Raw genomic sequence first — 14085 nt, 5'->3', positions numbered from 1 at the left:
CCAGATCTGCACTGGGTCTGAACTAGCCCCAGGTCACTTCAAGATAGGCTCCCCTCTCCCTGTGCTGGGATGATCCAAGGGCATTTCAATGGGACGACTTGCAGAGTAAGGTAGTACTCCGCCAGAGTATGGGAGACAGTGCAGCCCTAGTGATGTCAATGAGATTACTCACAAGAGAAAGTTCTGATCGCCCACAGTCTGACCTTAACTGTTTGACATGAACAAGAATGTTGCGTACTCAAGCCTGGCAGTTGTGGAATGAGAGTGTAAATCTAACCACAACGTGCAGGTGGTTTTGACACACCCAGTTTGCTGAGTGAGCTGCGTGAGTTTATGAGTATACTGCTTGCCTGTTGTTTCTGTGCCCTGCATCAGTGCAAGCAATTACAGCTGAGAAGTAACGTGGTGCCAAACACCCAGAACAACTCCGCTACTGCTGGGGCGTGTCTGTGTAGCTACACAAACTTATGAGCAATCATGAGATGCGGGGTGGGGGTGGGGGTTCAGGGTGATGAAAAAAGGTTTGTTTTTCACTTCTCCCCCTTCTCTTCCCTGCACCAGGGGGCTTGCCCCAGACAAGTCACTGGTTTGACCTCCCAGCAATTCCCAGTCAGGCTGTGGGTGCCCGGCCGCTCTCTTAGCCTAAATTACTGAGCTGGGTCCCAGCTGCAAAGCGTGAGCCTACATCCAAACTTCCCCAAAGCTCAGGGTTTAGGCTCCTCTTTCACCACTTCTAGAAAGTCCTTGGCTCTTTCAGTCTGTCCAACTGGGTTTTGCTTTCCCAGTCACGCCCTGTCTTGCTTTGACAGTCACAATAACGTAAAGCAGCAAAGGTGAAAGAACATTTTTAAACATCCAGATCAATACCATTTTTGACGGCTTGTGGTTTGTAACTTTTTTTTCATTCATTTGCTCAATTGCTCCTGGCCCTTGCTGAGCCCCAGTCTAACAGCAAGAGCAAAGCAGAAAGACTAAAAAAGGGAAAAATCTGCCAGGAAATCTTAAGCCCTTTGCTTCAAAGCCCTTTTTTAAACAAGATGGTTTGAAATCTAGTTTACCTCAGATGAATCTAAATGCTGACAGTTTCAAATACAAATTTGCTGCATTTATTAAATCAGTTGTGTGAATACTGTACAAATAAGGGCAGCAGATGCGTCCCGGCGCAGATACTAAAGTGAGGAGAGCTATACGAATGCGAAGAAGAATTCTTCACACATTGGCCGGCAACACCTTTAACTCAGGAGAGACAGATGATTTGATGCCTGATCCAAAGCCCAAGGAAGTCACTGGGAGTCCTTACATTGAGTTCAGTGGGCTTTGGATCAGGCCCTCAGTGGGCTACGCGGCAGGTGTGGCTCCCTGGTTCAAAGTCCAAGAAGGCTGAATCAGCACGTCATCCTCCCAGGGTGGGAACATGGAGTGCCAGGAGGTGTGCTGTGTGGAAGGGCTCTTTTTGCAAAGCCTTTTAAATCCAAAGTCTTGTCTGCACGGACTTTAAAGATCTTTAGACTCTTCTTGTAAGAGAGAAGATTTTCCCAGGGTACATCTACACTGCAATGACCTCCCCTTCCCAGGGGGTCTCAGACAGATCCAGAGCGCCAGCCTGAGCCCAAATGTCCACGCTGCAATTTTATAGTCCCACAGGCCCCAGTCAGCTGACCTGGGTCTGCCACGGCCATGCCGCAGGTCTTTTATTGCAGTGTAGACGTAACCTCAGTATCTTAGTTAAAGAAATTCCCCTTTCCATGGCACTATTGTGCAGTGTGCTTCCTACTAGTATCGCCTCCAGAGGCTGCGTTTCAGTGCTGAAGATGTACACTATATAGTGTAGATATGATCCATCACTTAGACCTGGACTGAACCCTCTTGAACAGTGGGAAAGTTCAGAGTTGGATCGGCACTTTGCAACTGGCCCAAATCTCTATAACGGGCCAAACCAAAACCCGGGGCCCAAACACCCTGCATTTTGGAAAAGTTTGGATTTGAACTGTGCAATTCAAGCATATGGCTAGTATAAAAGTGAATCACTTTAGGATCCTAGGGGCAGTGCAAAGATCAAGCAATTTTAGCTAAAATCAGATCAGTAGATTATTTCCAGAGGACGAATGCTTTTGTGGATTGGGATTTAGGAGATGGTTCAATTCCCAGCTCTGCCGCAGCCTCCCTAGGTGACCTTGGTCAAGACACAATCTCTGCGCCTCACTTCGTCTTCTGTAAAACAGGGATATAATCCCTCCTTTCTCCCACTCTTTTTCTGACTTGTCTATTTAGGCGGGAAACTCTTCAGTTTAGGGACCGTGCTTTTGTACAGCCCCTAGCACAATGGGGCCTTGATCTTGGGTGTTACTTTAGGCACAACTATAATACTACTAGTTATTCATTTTAATCACTCAAGCTTTAGCAACCTGGAGAAATGGTCTGCATCCTTCCAAAGACGATCACCAATTGAAACATTGTGATTGGGCCTCATTCCTGCTACAAGGCTGCCTGTGATAGGAGGCTGCTTTATCTTCTCTGCCAATTAAATTGTATCCCAGTATAAATAACCTTCCTGCCACCTGCAAAAGTAAAGACCTTGTAAGGGACCATGCCATTAAAGAGCGGCCTGCTATGCACACGCACGTGTTGGCTGCTCTCCAGCTTTCAGAATAAGCCAGTGAATTCTCAGAACCGAAACGTTCAGTCCTATCTGCTTCCCAGATGATGTTGCCTCATACGTAGCAGTACCTGCCAGTGACTCGGGCGGGGGAGGGGGGAGGGGAAGAAACACACCTAGAGACTGACCTCAATCTGTGGGCTGGTCTCCTATGAAATGTTGCAGCTCAACCCAACTGCAGAGAGGGGGATGGGGGGCTGAGATTAGAGGCCTGCTACCCTGCAATTCATTCCATGTTATGGTATTGTCGGTCCAGTTACAGGGCTGGATTCCCTTTGCCAATTAGTGGCCTAAGCGCACTCACACTTACACTTCATTCATTCAGCCTTTACAAAGGGACAAGAACAGGCTTTCATGGAGATGGAGCGTTCTAGCCCTCAGGAAAGTGAGGAGCTGGCAGAACCGACTAGCCACATTGCACTACGCAAGCCGCCTTGTATTCCTGATCCCTTAAGCAGACACCGCCGATCGCTCTAATTTCCAGCGTATCCACAGGGATCCAGACTGTGATCACTACATTCATTTCTTTATAGCTGAGGCCTGCTTGGCGAACCTGAAAAGAGAGTCGCTGTAGTTACTGTGGCACCTGGCCTTATCAGCAAAATTCCTGTTGCTAGGAATGAGACTCTGGCCAACTCAGTTCCCCTCATTAGTAGAGGGGGAATAATACCCCCCAACCTAGTGCACGGAGATGATGTGCGTACCACTGAGTCGTGCTGAATGGAGCGGCAAAACTGGAATTGTTTTTCAAACTTCCCCAATGTTCAAATCCAGTGTTCTACAGTTAAGGCCAAGCGCAAAGTTTGGATCAGTCCATTCCCACTCTTTGGGGAACACTGGGATCCACAGTCACGGTTCGGGCTGTTATAGAAAGAGGGGCCAGTTGCACAGAGCTCAGGTGCAGTTTTAGTCTTGAATCGTTGCTCTCTATTGGTTAATATTTGTAAAGTGCGATAGCTATTGTGATTAGAAAGGGTCCCAACAGAGGCAGTGCTAGCCCACTGGGAGCCCTAAGCAGGAATATCCCCCCCCCATAATAAAAAAGCAAGTCTCTCTCCCCCCCACCGTCCCTTGAGCTGCTCAGGGCCCCAAGCAATTGCTTAGTCTGCTTCTGCTAGCACTGCGCTGGTCCCCAACCAGAGTGCTAAATCCAGCCCATCCCCTGGCGTCTGGGGGACTTTGGCTCTGACTCTGAACTTTGTGACTAAGGCCCATCTCCAGTGATCATGCTGGCAATGCACGGCCCCTTGCATTCCTACACCCTTCTGCTAGATGGACTTCAAACTAGCATCCCTGACGTGACACAAGCGTGGGGCTGGTAACACCTGATCGAATGAGCAAGTAAAGTCCACCCACACTGAGCTAGCACTGGCGGTAACGATGCCTGTGCTAGCTGGGCTCTTACGGGAGGAAAGTGAGATCTGACTGAAGTCTTAGGAAGGGCTGGCTCTCCTTTAGCTCACAGCTATTCCAAGCATTTAGCACCATGATCAGCCGCCCAGAATCATGGGCAAATATTTAATATGATCCTGTGTGTAGCCTTTCTGCATCAACAGGTCTTTAGCAGAGGATTTACAGCAGCTGGGCTGCTAGGGGGTTGTCTCCATGCCAGTGAGGAGGATGTTGAGTAACTGGTTGGCAATGTGCACAGGGAATCCTTAACGTCAAGCAGCAGCTGAGCCTGGACCAGACAGAGCTGCCACAGACATGAGAGAGGAAATGACATTGTCAATATGCCAGAGGTCTTATGTAAAAACCACCAGCATAACAGACACCCCTGAGGGCATAGTCTGGGACCCAGGAACCTGGGTTCAAATCCTGCCTCCACCACTAGGTTGCTGGTCACTTTGGGCAAGTCATTTCCCTTCCCCGAGGGTCTGTTTTCCCCATAATGACACTGACTTCCTCTGTAGCATGCTTGAGATCTTGTGCTGAAAGCGCTTGCCAAGAACTAAATATTACTAATACCTAATTAATTCCAGCAAAGATGCCAATGACTGGAGCCTGGATTCCCTCTCAAAGGGGATGCCCTCTCCCAGTTCAGGTTGAAGTATATGGGGAGAATGATGTAAGGAAACTTGCGATACTGCTGCCTATGCTTTCCGTTGGTGAGTAAAGAGAACATTTACATTGCTAATCTGGGCCATGTTCCACTGGGCGCCAACACTTGGAAACGGCATGTTACAGAAATGCCATGAAGTATGCACAAAGATTTTAATCATGTACCAAATGCTTTTAACTGGTGTTCTTGAGACAGTTTTCTTAGCTTGATTAAATCTCCCACCACCACACAGACCAAGCTCATTGCAGGGAATAGATTGCTCCATCCTGGAGTGGTTTGTGAAAGTGGAATGTGACCGCAAGAAAACAAAAGGATCAAATTCTCTTCTCCATTACACTGGTTCAACCCTACCACATGGCCCATTCACCTCCACGGCAAATGTACCAACATTCTGTTTTTTACAGTCAGCATTTCTTAGGACTCAGCTCTTGAGCCGAGCCTGTTTAGTGGAGCCTAGCACAAGTCAGAGTCTAGGCACCATCCTGCCCTGCTAGAACCAGGCCCATCAGCAGATCTCCCACAGCAATATCACTTGCAAAAGCAGATTCAGTACTCACTCTCATCTTGAGTCTACGCAACCTTCGCAGCTGTGATTTCACAGCCTCACGTTCCCACCTCTCCCACTATAGGGGGCTATTGGGAGGAGAGAAGTATCAGTGGCATGGACTATGTAAGCCACATGCAAGCAGGAAACCCCTTGCAATTCAGGAGTGTCTAGCAACCAGCCCCTAATTATTGAATCCATGTGTGGCACAAGGGTTCTCCACCCAAATATCTGACCTAGGGCTGCCTGATTGGGATGAAGTATTACCATATGTTGAGGGAAAAAGAAATGTCTCTCAGTGTAACTCATACTCCTAGCAGCCACTTGACTTTTAAATACCAGGCCACAATAAGCACAAGTTGCTGAGTTACTCTGCTCCTGTGGGTGGATTGATTTGTAAATAGGGTGACCAGACAGCAAATGTGAAAAATTGGGACAGGGGGTGGAAGGTAATAGGAGCCTATATAAGAAAAAGACCCAAAAATCAGGACTGTCCCTATAAAACAGGACATCTGGTCACCCTATTTGTAAATGACCTTCATCTGTTACATACAGGTTGGGAGGGAGAGGGTCACAGTGAAAGAATGGAAAGGCTACGTAAAAAAACCTAGCAAAGGCTCTTGGGTGGGTAATCTAGGGAATGCAGAGGTGCCTGCTCCATGGTGGTTCATTTAGCTCCGCGGTGTCACTGTATAATCAATTACCCAAAGTTCATGCTCCATCACATTCAACAGGTCTCGCTGGACTAGAAACAAAAAGCTCTGCACCTTCATAGCACGGTACAGTCACTCAGAAGCATTACCGGAGGGTGGAAGCCCTGGCAAGTAATAGCAGGCAGGCAGGCGACAATATTCCAGGTGTAAATTCAGAGTGCCAGTCATGCACAGCCAAACAGTGCCTGCCCTTCGATTACAGCTATAATTAATGAGGTTGTGCCCTCTATAATTCAGAATTAATTTTCAACAGTAAAAATGACTATTGGCACTTTGCAAGTGGCAGCTGTAGGGCTGTTTGCTTGAGTCACCCCACTTCAGTTTGATGATTGAGACAAAGGGCTCTAACAATTGATTGGATTAGAGACAGAGGCTTAGAAGGGTGGTTTGGGAAAGGGCCTGGAGTGACCTTCCCTGCTTGAAGTCAGATTTAGGGCTGGGAGAACCACCTTCCTGCATTTGATCAGGCTAGATGCACCAAGTATCCCACTGCCCTATATTAATGTAAGCTGCACCTGCACATCCAGGTGGGGCAATACCACAGCTGCATTTCCCTTGTGGTTGTAAGGGATGAGGTAGCAGTTATGTAGTACCAAGTAAGGTCCAGTGGCTGTTGATTTTTACTAGGCTATGTAACCCAAAGGAAGCTAGCTCATGTTTAACAGGACTGGTCTTCATTGCAGTTAACCCAGACTCTGACCCCTAACCCAGCTCCCCTCCACACACAAAAACCTCTCCCTCACACAGGGTGGTGCTTTCTACCTAAAGATACTGCTCACACTTGGTGTGTGTCACTAGACCAATTCCCTTCTGGGGGCATAGCTCTCTATTGCCTTCCCATAATGCCTCCTGGTTGCCCATGTTCTCCCCCAATTCACAGGGAATAAGAGCAGCTCAGTTTACTGCAGCACTAAGCAGAGGACAGTGCCCCACAAGTCCTAGTGCCTCACCTGAGCCTGGATACACTTTAGTGGACACACTTCTGTAAAGCCTTGCTGAGTGGCTGCTCACAGCTGGGCGAGATGACCATCTGGGTGCTCACAATCAGGTGTGAATCACTCAAGCTAACTCTGCAGGGAGGACATACCCATACCTGACTGTTTTGGTTTTGTTCTTAAATATGGAGTCAGTAGTTTTCAGCCACTTCCTTGAAATTCTTACACAGAGAGACTAGTTTTCCGAGTGAGTTACTCCCTCATGCCATTGCATACTTGTCACTGGGAGTTCTGGCTATATCAGACATGTGTTAGACCATTTCTAGCTCCTCTTATCCGCCTAGAGAGTGGCTAGTTTAAAGCTCAAGCCTTCACCAGCACCAGCTGGCAGGGGGGCACAGGCAGGCACTGCTAGCTTCTTATCACTTAACAGCTACCTTATCTATACAAGCACTAGAGCACCATAGAGATTTGAATTAAGATGCCAGTGCATACTAGGGATTGTTCAGAAAGTTGTAGTTTCGAAGGAGATTGTAGCTTTAAAGGAAACAGTCATAGTTAGGTAGCATCCCTTTCCTCTCCCTCTCAAGAGGGTACATCACAAGAAATATGCCCTGTTTGTGGATTAGCCAGTTATTTCAAACATTTTCCTAATACCACAAGCATTAGAAATTTAGATTTACCTGGACTAGGACATCCCCATAGACCCCCCTCAAAGTGCTACTATGTAGTTACTATGCTTCTTCCAGCATTTTCCTCACTGCAGCTGAAGCAGAGTTTACTGAGAAGAGGTAAAGCAAGTACAACACTAGTAGAGTTGGTTCTGGATTTTTTTTTTTTATTTCCTCGGACTTGTTATTTAAACAGGAGTGCCTGAAATAAAAACATTGAGTCCCATCATCAGGGGAATGACTTGATAAAGACAGAGGTCAGGTGAGCATGACAGCTGCCCTTTGCCAAACAGTATGGATACCAGTTGTAATTGATACAGTTTCGACAGTCCATGAATGATCAAAGTTACATAATACAACATGCCGGTTCACACGCGGAAGTTACTTAAGTGTACTTCTTGATTTCATCGTACAATACTAAGACAAAAGCACCACCCATTCCTCTGAGTACATTGGACCATGCACCCTTGAAGAACGCCTTGGACCCTTCATCGCGGGCAATTTTTCGCCAGCAGTCAATTGTACCAGAGTACATGATGTCAGCTGTGGAAAGTACAGAGATGGTTAGTGAGAGGGGTCACCTGGATGAGGATCTTGGCCATGACAGTAGTGGCTCAGCAAGGCTTCCAGCTTTGAATGAATTGTATTTCTGAACTTGTGCTCTAGTGTTATTAGGCATTTAATTGTTTAAACTAGAGACCAGCATGAATGATCTTTTCCTACACTTGCACCACTAACAGCATCTCATTGCTATACAGAGATGTAATAGGCAAGAATTTGAGTTTTACTGTCTGTAGCAACTGCACTAACATCTCAAGTGCTTGGGTTTAGCAGCTGCATAAAGGCAAGTCTTCACTGCAAGTCACCCCAGGAGATATGCTGCTCTCCCATCCTCATGGCTTATACTAGGAAGCACCACCATCTGCCGTGAGTGCTTCTGCAGCGTGTTTATATTCAACAAATAGAGTGTCTGGATGTATTCTAGCAAAAGGGCTGCATGGTCTCATGGAGCAAGGAACTCTAGCTCTAATCCTGGTCCAGATAGTGATTTGCAGCACATTCTGGGAAAGATGGACTATTCCTCCTATACATGGAGAGCACGTGTCTCGCCGGAGCACGGAGAGGACTTGTGCTCTGAGTGGCGCAACTGTAAAAGCAATAGACAATCTGGCTCTCCATTTACAAGATCCCACTTCTGAACCAGGAAGTCCTGCCTGCCCAAACCCTTCTGATCCCATGGGCCTTGGAACACAGACGTAGAGTTCTCTGCACCCATCCTGCATCCGTGGACAGAGATGTTTCTTTAGGAATGCCCGCCCCCATTAAGTTCTACACAGGAATTAGATACGTACTTGCTTTACGCCCTGACTGCATCATCATACGACGGCGGACAGTATCAAATGGATAGGAGGTCAAACCAGCAACAGCAGTAACTGTCTGAGCAATCATCCAGCTGATAACGATGTGGGTGTTCTTTGGGTCAGGAAGCATTCCTATGGGAGGGAGGAGATGTTATAACACCAAAGTAAATCTGGTTTTGCATTAGAATCTAGAGTTCCTTCTAAAAGCCTTAATATTGTTGTCTAGCTTCTTACACATTTAAGAAGTTAGTTCAAAGGACCTACCCTTTGCAGTGTCATAGATGCCAAAATAGGCAGCTCTGTAGATAATGATACCCTGAACGGATACATTGAAGCCTTGGTACAGGCCCTTAAGACCATCAGACTTGAAGATCTTGACCAGGCAATCACCAAGACCCTTGAATTCTCTGTCGGCTCCAGCTTTACCCACATCAGCTGCCAGACGGGTACGGGCAAAGTCAAGAGGGTACACAAAACACAGAGATGTAGCACCAGCAGCACCACCAGATGCCAGGTTACCAGCAAAGTAACGCCAGAACTGGGTTCTTTTATCAACGCCACCCAGAAAGATCTGCTTGTATTTGTCTTTGAAAGCGAAGTTGAGGGCCTGAGTAGGGAAGTATCTGATCACATTAGCCAGGTTGCCACGCCAGAAGGACAGGGCACCCTGCTCTTTGGGGATACGGACAACACAGTCAATGATGCCCTTGTATTGCTGGTCTGCTGCAATCTGCTTGCTTGCATGCTGCACCTGTAAAACAGTAAATCAAGATGGATTAACATCATTGTGCTGATAAAATTACAAGCCTGAATATCTGGATTTATGATGTTTCATGGTTTTCACTTGGTAGAAATGTTTGCTTTTATTTGCATTTAATAATTAGCATCTGATTCCAGGGTCTGGATAGACCGTCTTCCCCTACAGAGGGGAAGTAAATTTGAAGGATATCTGTTTAGGCTAGAAATGCTGAAAGCTTGTTATGAAATGAAATAAGCCTGGTCCAATAAAGCTAGAGGAATTATAAATGAAACAGAGATTTGGTAGTGAAAACATGAATTACTAGTAAACAAGAATAAGGATAAGCTTAAGTGTGGATCTCTTAAATTTGATGGAGAGACAAGCTAGAGTGAGTTTATTGTTGAACTTTGCTCATTATAACTAAGTGTGGAAGGATTATATTTGTAGCAGTAAATGATGATTTCACTGCACACACACAATTAACAATCACAACTTACAGATAAAGCAACATAAGAAAAATGCTGCTTGAAACCTCAGTTTGTGTTAAGGATATTTACTCCATGATATCCTAACAGTTTGTGTTCATGGTTGTAAGGCTTTAACTTTTTAAATCTCATTGACTACTGTCATTAAATAATTGTCTGACCTCCCATAATTTCCCTACAACTGTGAAAAGCATTTTTATCAATTTAAGATCAATATTATTGATCAAAAATCATAAATAAAAATTAAGTTTGCCAAGCCTAATTACACCAGAGTGTCATGAAAGTCTCAGTCTGCTTCAGTGACAAACTTCACTATCCTCTAAGCAGATGTCGGTGCAATAGACTCCTGGAATGCAGAAATGGTAAGTGCTGAATTCCAAGGTTATCACCTGCCATTCACTTGACCCAGAAACAGGAAGTGCTATCGTCTTAGGGTGGGGTGGTAATAGAGACCTTTCTGGCTCCATTTAGAAGTGGTAGGATTTTCTAGAGCAGCCCTCCTCCGTACACTTGTGAAACTTTCATTAGAATGATGTGACTGGGGGACAGTCAGAAAGAGCATCTTGAGAGCAGAACTGCACGTGAATTTCTTTTCAACAGCAAAATATGCTTTGCTACACTGGATTTTTCCAGATTACCTAAAAGGCAGCAAATTATCGTGATCCAGCCCAGATCAGAGATGCATGTGCTGTCTACTTTGGAGCAAAGCTAAGCTAGTAGCCTGCCTTTATCTTTTTAGGGGAAGCGGGGTCGTGTGGCCTGGAAGGTCACCGGGCTTCTCTATGTACCAGCTTCTTTGCTTTCCTCCGCTGGGTATCGTGCCTGCTTGGCTCTGCGCGCTGGTTTTACCGCATGATGCTTGGACGCGGAGAGTCAAGGGAGGCTCACTCGGGGGTCCGAGTCCCCATGGCTGGGCCAGGGGACGCAGCTGGGCCCAGAGCACGAGGGCGATGCAGCCTCAAGAAGCCTCCAGGCCGGAGGGAAGGAGCCGGGGCGGAGGCTGCGCTAACCGCCCCCCCCCCTCGGCGCGGAGCCGGCACCGATTGCATAAGCGGAACTAGCTGGCTCCGGCAGCCGATCGAGGCAGGCGGCTGGTTTCCGGCTCTGCCCGGCTTCTCCGCGCCCGGGAACCCCGCAGGGGCTGGGGAGGGAGAGGCCCCAGCTGGCGCTGAGCCCCGCACGCCGGGCCCGATGGGGCCCAGCCGGCCGCAGCGCCAAGGAGACCGTCTCCTTGGGCAGGGCGAGGCCGGCCGGGGGGCAGCGGAGCCTCGCCCCAGGCACAGACCGGGTGGCGGGGGTCGTGCTGGCTGCAGCGCCGCGGCCCCCTCGCCCAAGCCGAGGCGGCCCCTGCCCCGGGATGCCCGGGCCTTCCCTCTCCTTGCGGCGACCTTGGAAGGCGGATCAGCGCCCCGGCATCTCCTTGGCTCGCGGAGGCACCATGCGGCCGGCTCCAGACAAAGCCGCAGCCGGGTCCCGTCCACACACCCCGGCCCCCGGCACTGCCCCGAGCCCAGGGCGCTCGGGGCCCGCCCGCCTGCAGCGAGCCGGGCTCCAGCCCATTCATGCCCCGCGCGTGCAAGCGCCGCCGCCCCGCGGTCCTGCCCGCCGCCCCGGGGCACGTCCCACGGCCTCCCGCCAACCCACCTGCAGAAGCAGCTTCACCCTCTCGATGGGGGCGACGGCTGTTTTGGAGATGGCAGCGGCCACTCCCCCGGCCAGGAAATCCTTGGCGAAGGACAGGGCGGCGTCGGCCATGGCGACGGGGGCAGGTTAATAAGTTAGAACCAGGGGGCAAGAGGCGGCTGCTGGGGGACCCGCGGGCTCTGAGGCCGAGCTGCTGAAATGGCCGGTTTATATACCACCCGCGGGCTCCAGCGAGCGGGGGCGAGGCTGGCGGAGCGACGCGCGGCGGCTTCCCACCCCGCTGATTGGCTTGGAGCAGGTGGGCTGGGCCGGGGAGGGACCGGCTGGGAGTGGGGGGGGCGTGGGTGTCGCCTCCCCCCACGTGACACGGTGGGGCCTGTCAATGGCTAAGTGGGTCGCAGGGGTCTGGAGCATCGCGGGGCGTGGGGGGGGCCTGGCAGGGCAAGGCTGGGCTCTGTGCAGGGGAGGGTCTGCTCTGGGTTTCGGTGCGTGAGGCCCAGCGAGAGACTGTTCCTAGGCAACCCCCGGGGAAGCCCAGAGCCGGAGTGCATCTGCCAGCGCCTGCATCCGCCTCTGACACCGTCGCCAGGGAAACAGGGTTGGGCCTGGGAGCACCCCCACAACACCCAGCATCCGCCCTGAGTCACTGATCGCGCTGCCTGGGGGGCAGAGAAGAGGGATGGGCCCCGAGGTGCACATGGTGTGGGGGATGCTTCCCAGAATCATGGTCACCTCAGAGTTCTCCAGTTTTGGGGGCGGGGGGAGGGCAGAGGTATAACAGCCCACTTTAAATCTTAATCTCATCCAGGGACCTTCCAGTGAAGGTCTGTTCCCTGCATATTTTTTTCAGTGTCTTTGTCCAGTCCACTTTTTCTTACATCACACTCAAGCCATCAAACGTGGTACATGAATTTAATCTCCAGGGGTAAGAATTTCTAAAAAATTGTAAAAAAAACCCCACCTTATAAACAGGAAATAATAGAAAGCTATGAATGAACAAGACTAGCAAATAATAGCATCAGTTCTTCCTCTCACAGCTGATCAGGAGAAACTTTAAGGCTTTACTCCACACACACGCGTTATGGGAATATACTAGGTGAGCTTTCATGTCTTTCATAAAACCATCATTTCTTGACAGAAAGCTTGGGCAAAATCGGTTTTCCTAGGGTCACAGAGGCTTAGGTTACAGTGCCAGTTTAACTATTCAGACAAGGGGTCCATGCCCAAAAGCCTGCCCGTGACTATACAATAAAATAAGTATCAGCCTTAGGACTATCATTCAACTGAATGGGTGAAGAACAAAGATAATTGTGCCTGTGGGGTGTGAGTGTGTGATTCTAATAGGCAGTTAGTGGAGCAAGCAGTCAGCACGGGGAACTGAATGGTCAGCAGCCGGAATGTTAATACAAGGGATCAAGGTCTCAGTTTTAGATGTTCCCTGATATCTTTGTTAGTGTAGGGTGCTAAGCCTGGACCACTATCCCAATTTCACCTCAGATACATTCTGCCTACCTGTTTCCTCTCCACTTTCATGATATTCTTCACTTCTGATATGCTATTGGACACACAGACAGGTCTAGCATTCTATACAAACAGTGCTTCATTTCATTGCTGTGTGAAATACTCCCGGCATAGTCTTTAGGGGTGATGTATGTCTTAGTGTTTGGGGTCATACTTTATAAATGATTAACAAATATAACTATGTTACAATATAGATGGTTATAAGCACATCAGGAGAAGGTGTTAAAAGATGGTTACAAATAACTGATTGACTTGCTAGACTATCAATTGATAATTTATGAAAACAATTATTCATCATTTATTAACCCTCTACATTTTGTTTAAAAATGGAACATTAATATAAAGGACAAGCCTATTGGTGAACTAAATAAAGATATTAAGAATCTGGTTGCTCCCCCTGTCATCTACAAGTGAATAAACCTGTAGGTATTGCACAGTGTACAGCTTTTGAGTTTTGCTGAAATTGATATAATTGTTTATGAAAGTATTTCCCTTCAGGTAGGAGCAATCAGATCAAGATTATTCTAGGAAAATGAAATTGGGAGAAAGTACTAAGGTAGCAGAACCCATCAACAATAGTTAGGTTGGAGCAGTCCTAGGGCCTAGTCAAGTCTGCCAAGCACGTCAACCAGCTTTTCATAAAAAATATGAGATAGATTAGTCTACCTCGGTAAACTTTGGGCAGCCTGTCTAGGCTCGGCTCTTAACACAGTCTGACTGTCTACTCCGCTTCTTATGATACATCTCTTTATTA

General features: G+C 48.3%; 1 protein-coding gene across 1 annotated transcript; it reads right to left on the bottom strand.

Annotated features, from left to right (window-relative positions):
* Positions 1–7727: 7727 nt before the first annotated feature.
* Positions 7728–12003, bottom strand: SLC25A5 (solute carrier family 25 member 5). The gene is made up of 4 exons (XM_045031455.1): positions 11811–12003; positions 9207–9693; positions 8934–9074; positions 7728–8124 (listed from the first exon to the last, which is right to left on the bottom strand). The coding sequence occupies exons 1-4, from the start codon at positions 11919–11921 to the stop codon at positions 7967–7969; spliced, it is 897 nt and encodes a 298-aa protein (XP_044887390.1). The 5' UTR covers positions 11922–12003; the 3' UTR covers positions 7728–7966.
* Positions 12004–14085: the final 2082 nt, after the last annotated feature.

The sequence above is a fragment of the Mauremys mutica genome, chromosome 9 (genome assembly GCF_020497125.1).
Source record: "Mauremys mutica isolate MM-2020 ecotype Southern chromosome 9, ASM2049712v1, whole genome shotgun sequence".
Taxonomy (NCBI): Eukaryota; Metazoa; Chordata; order Testudines; family Geoemydidae; genus Mauremys; species Mauremys mutica.
This window is presented reverse-complemented; position numbering and strand designations above follow the sequence as displayed.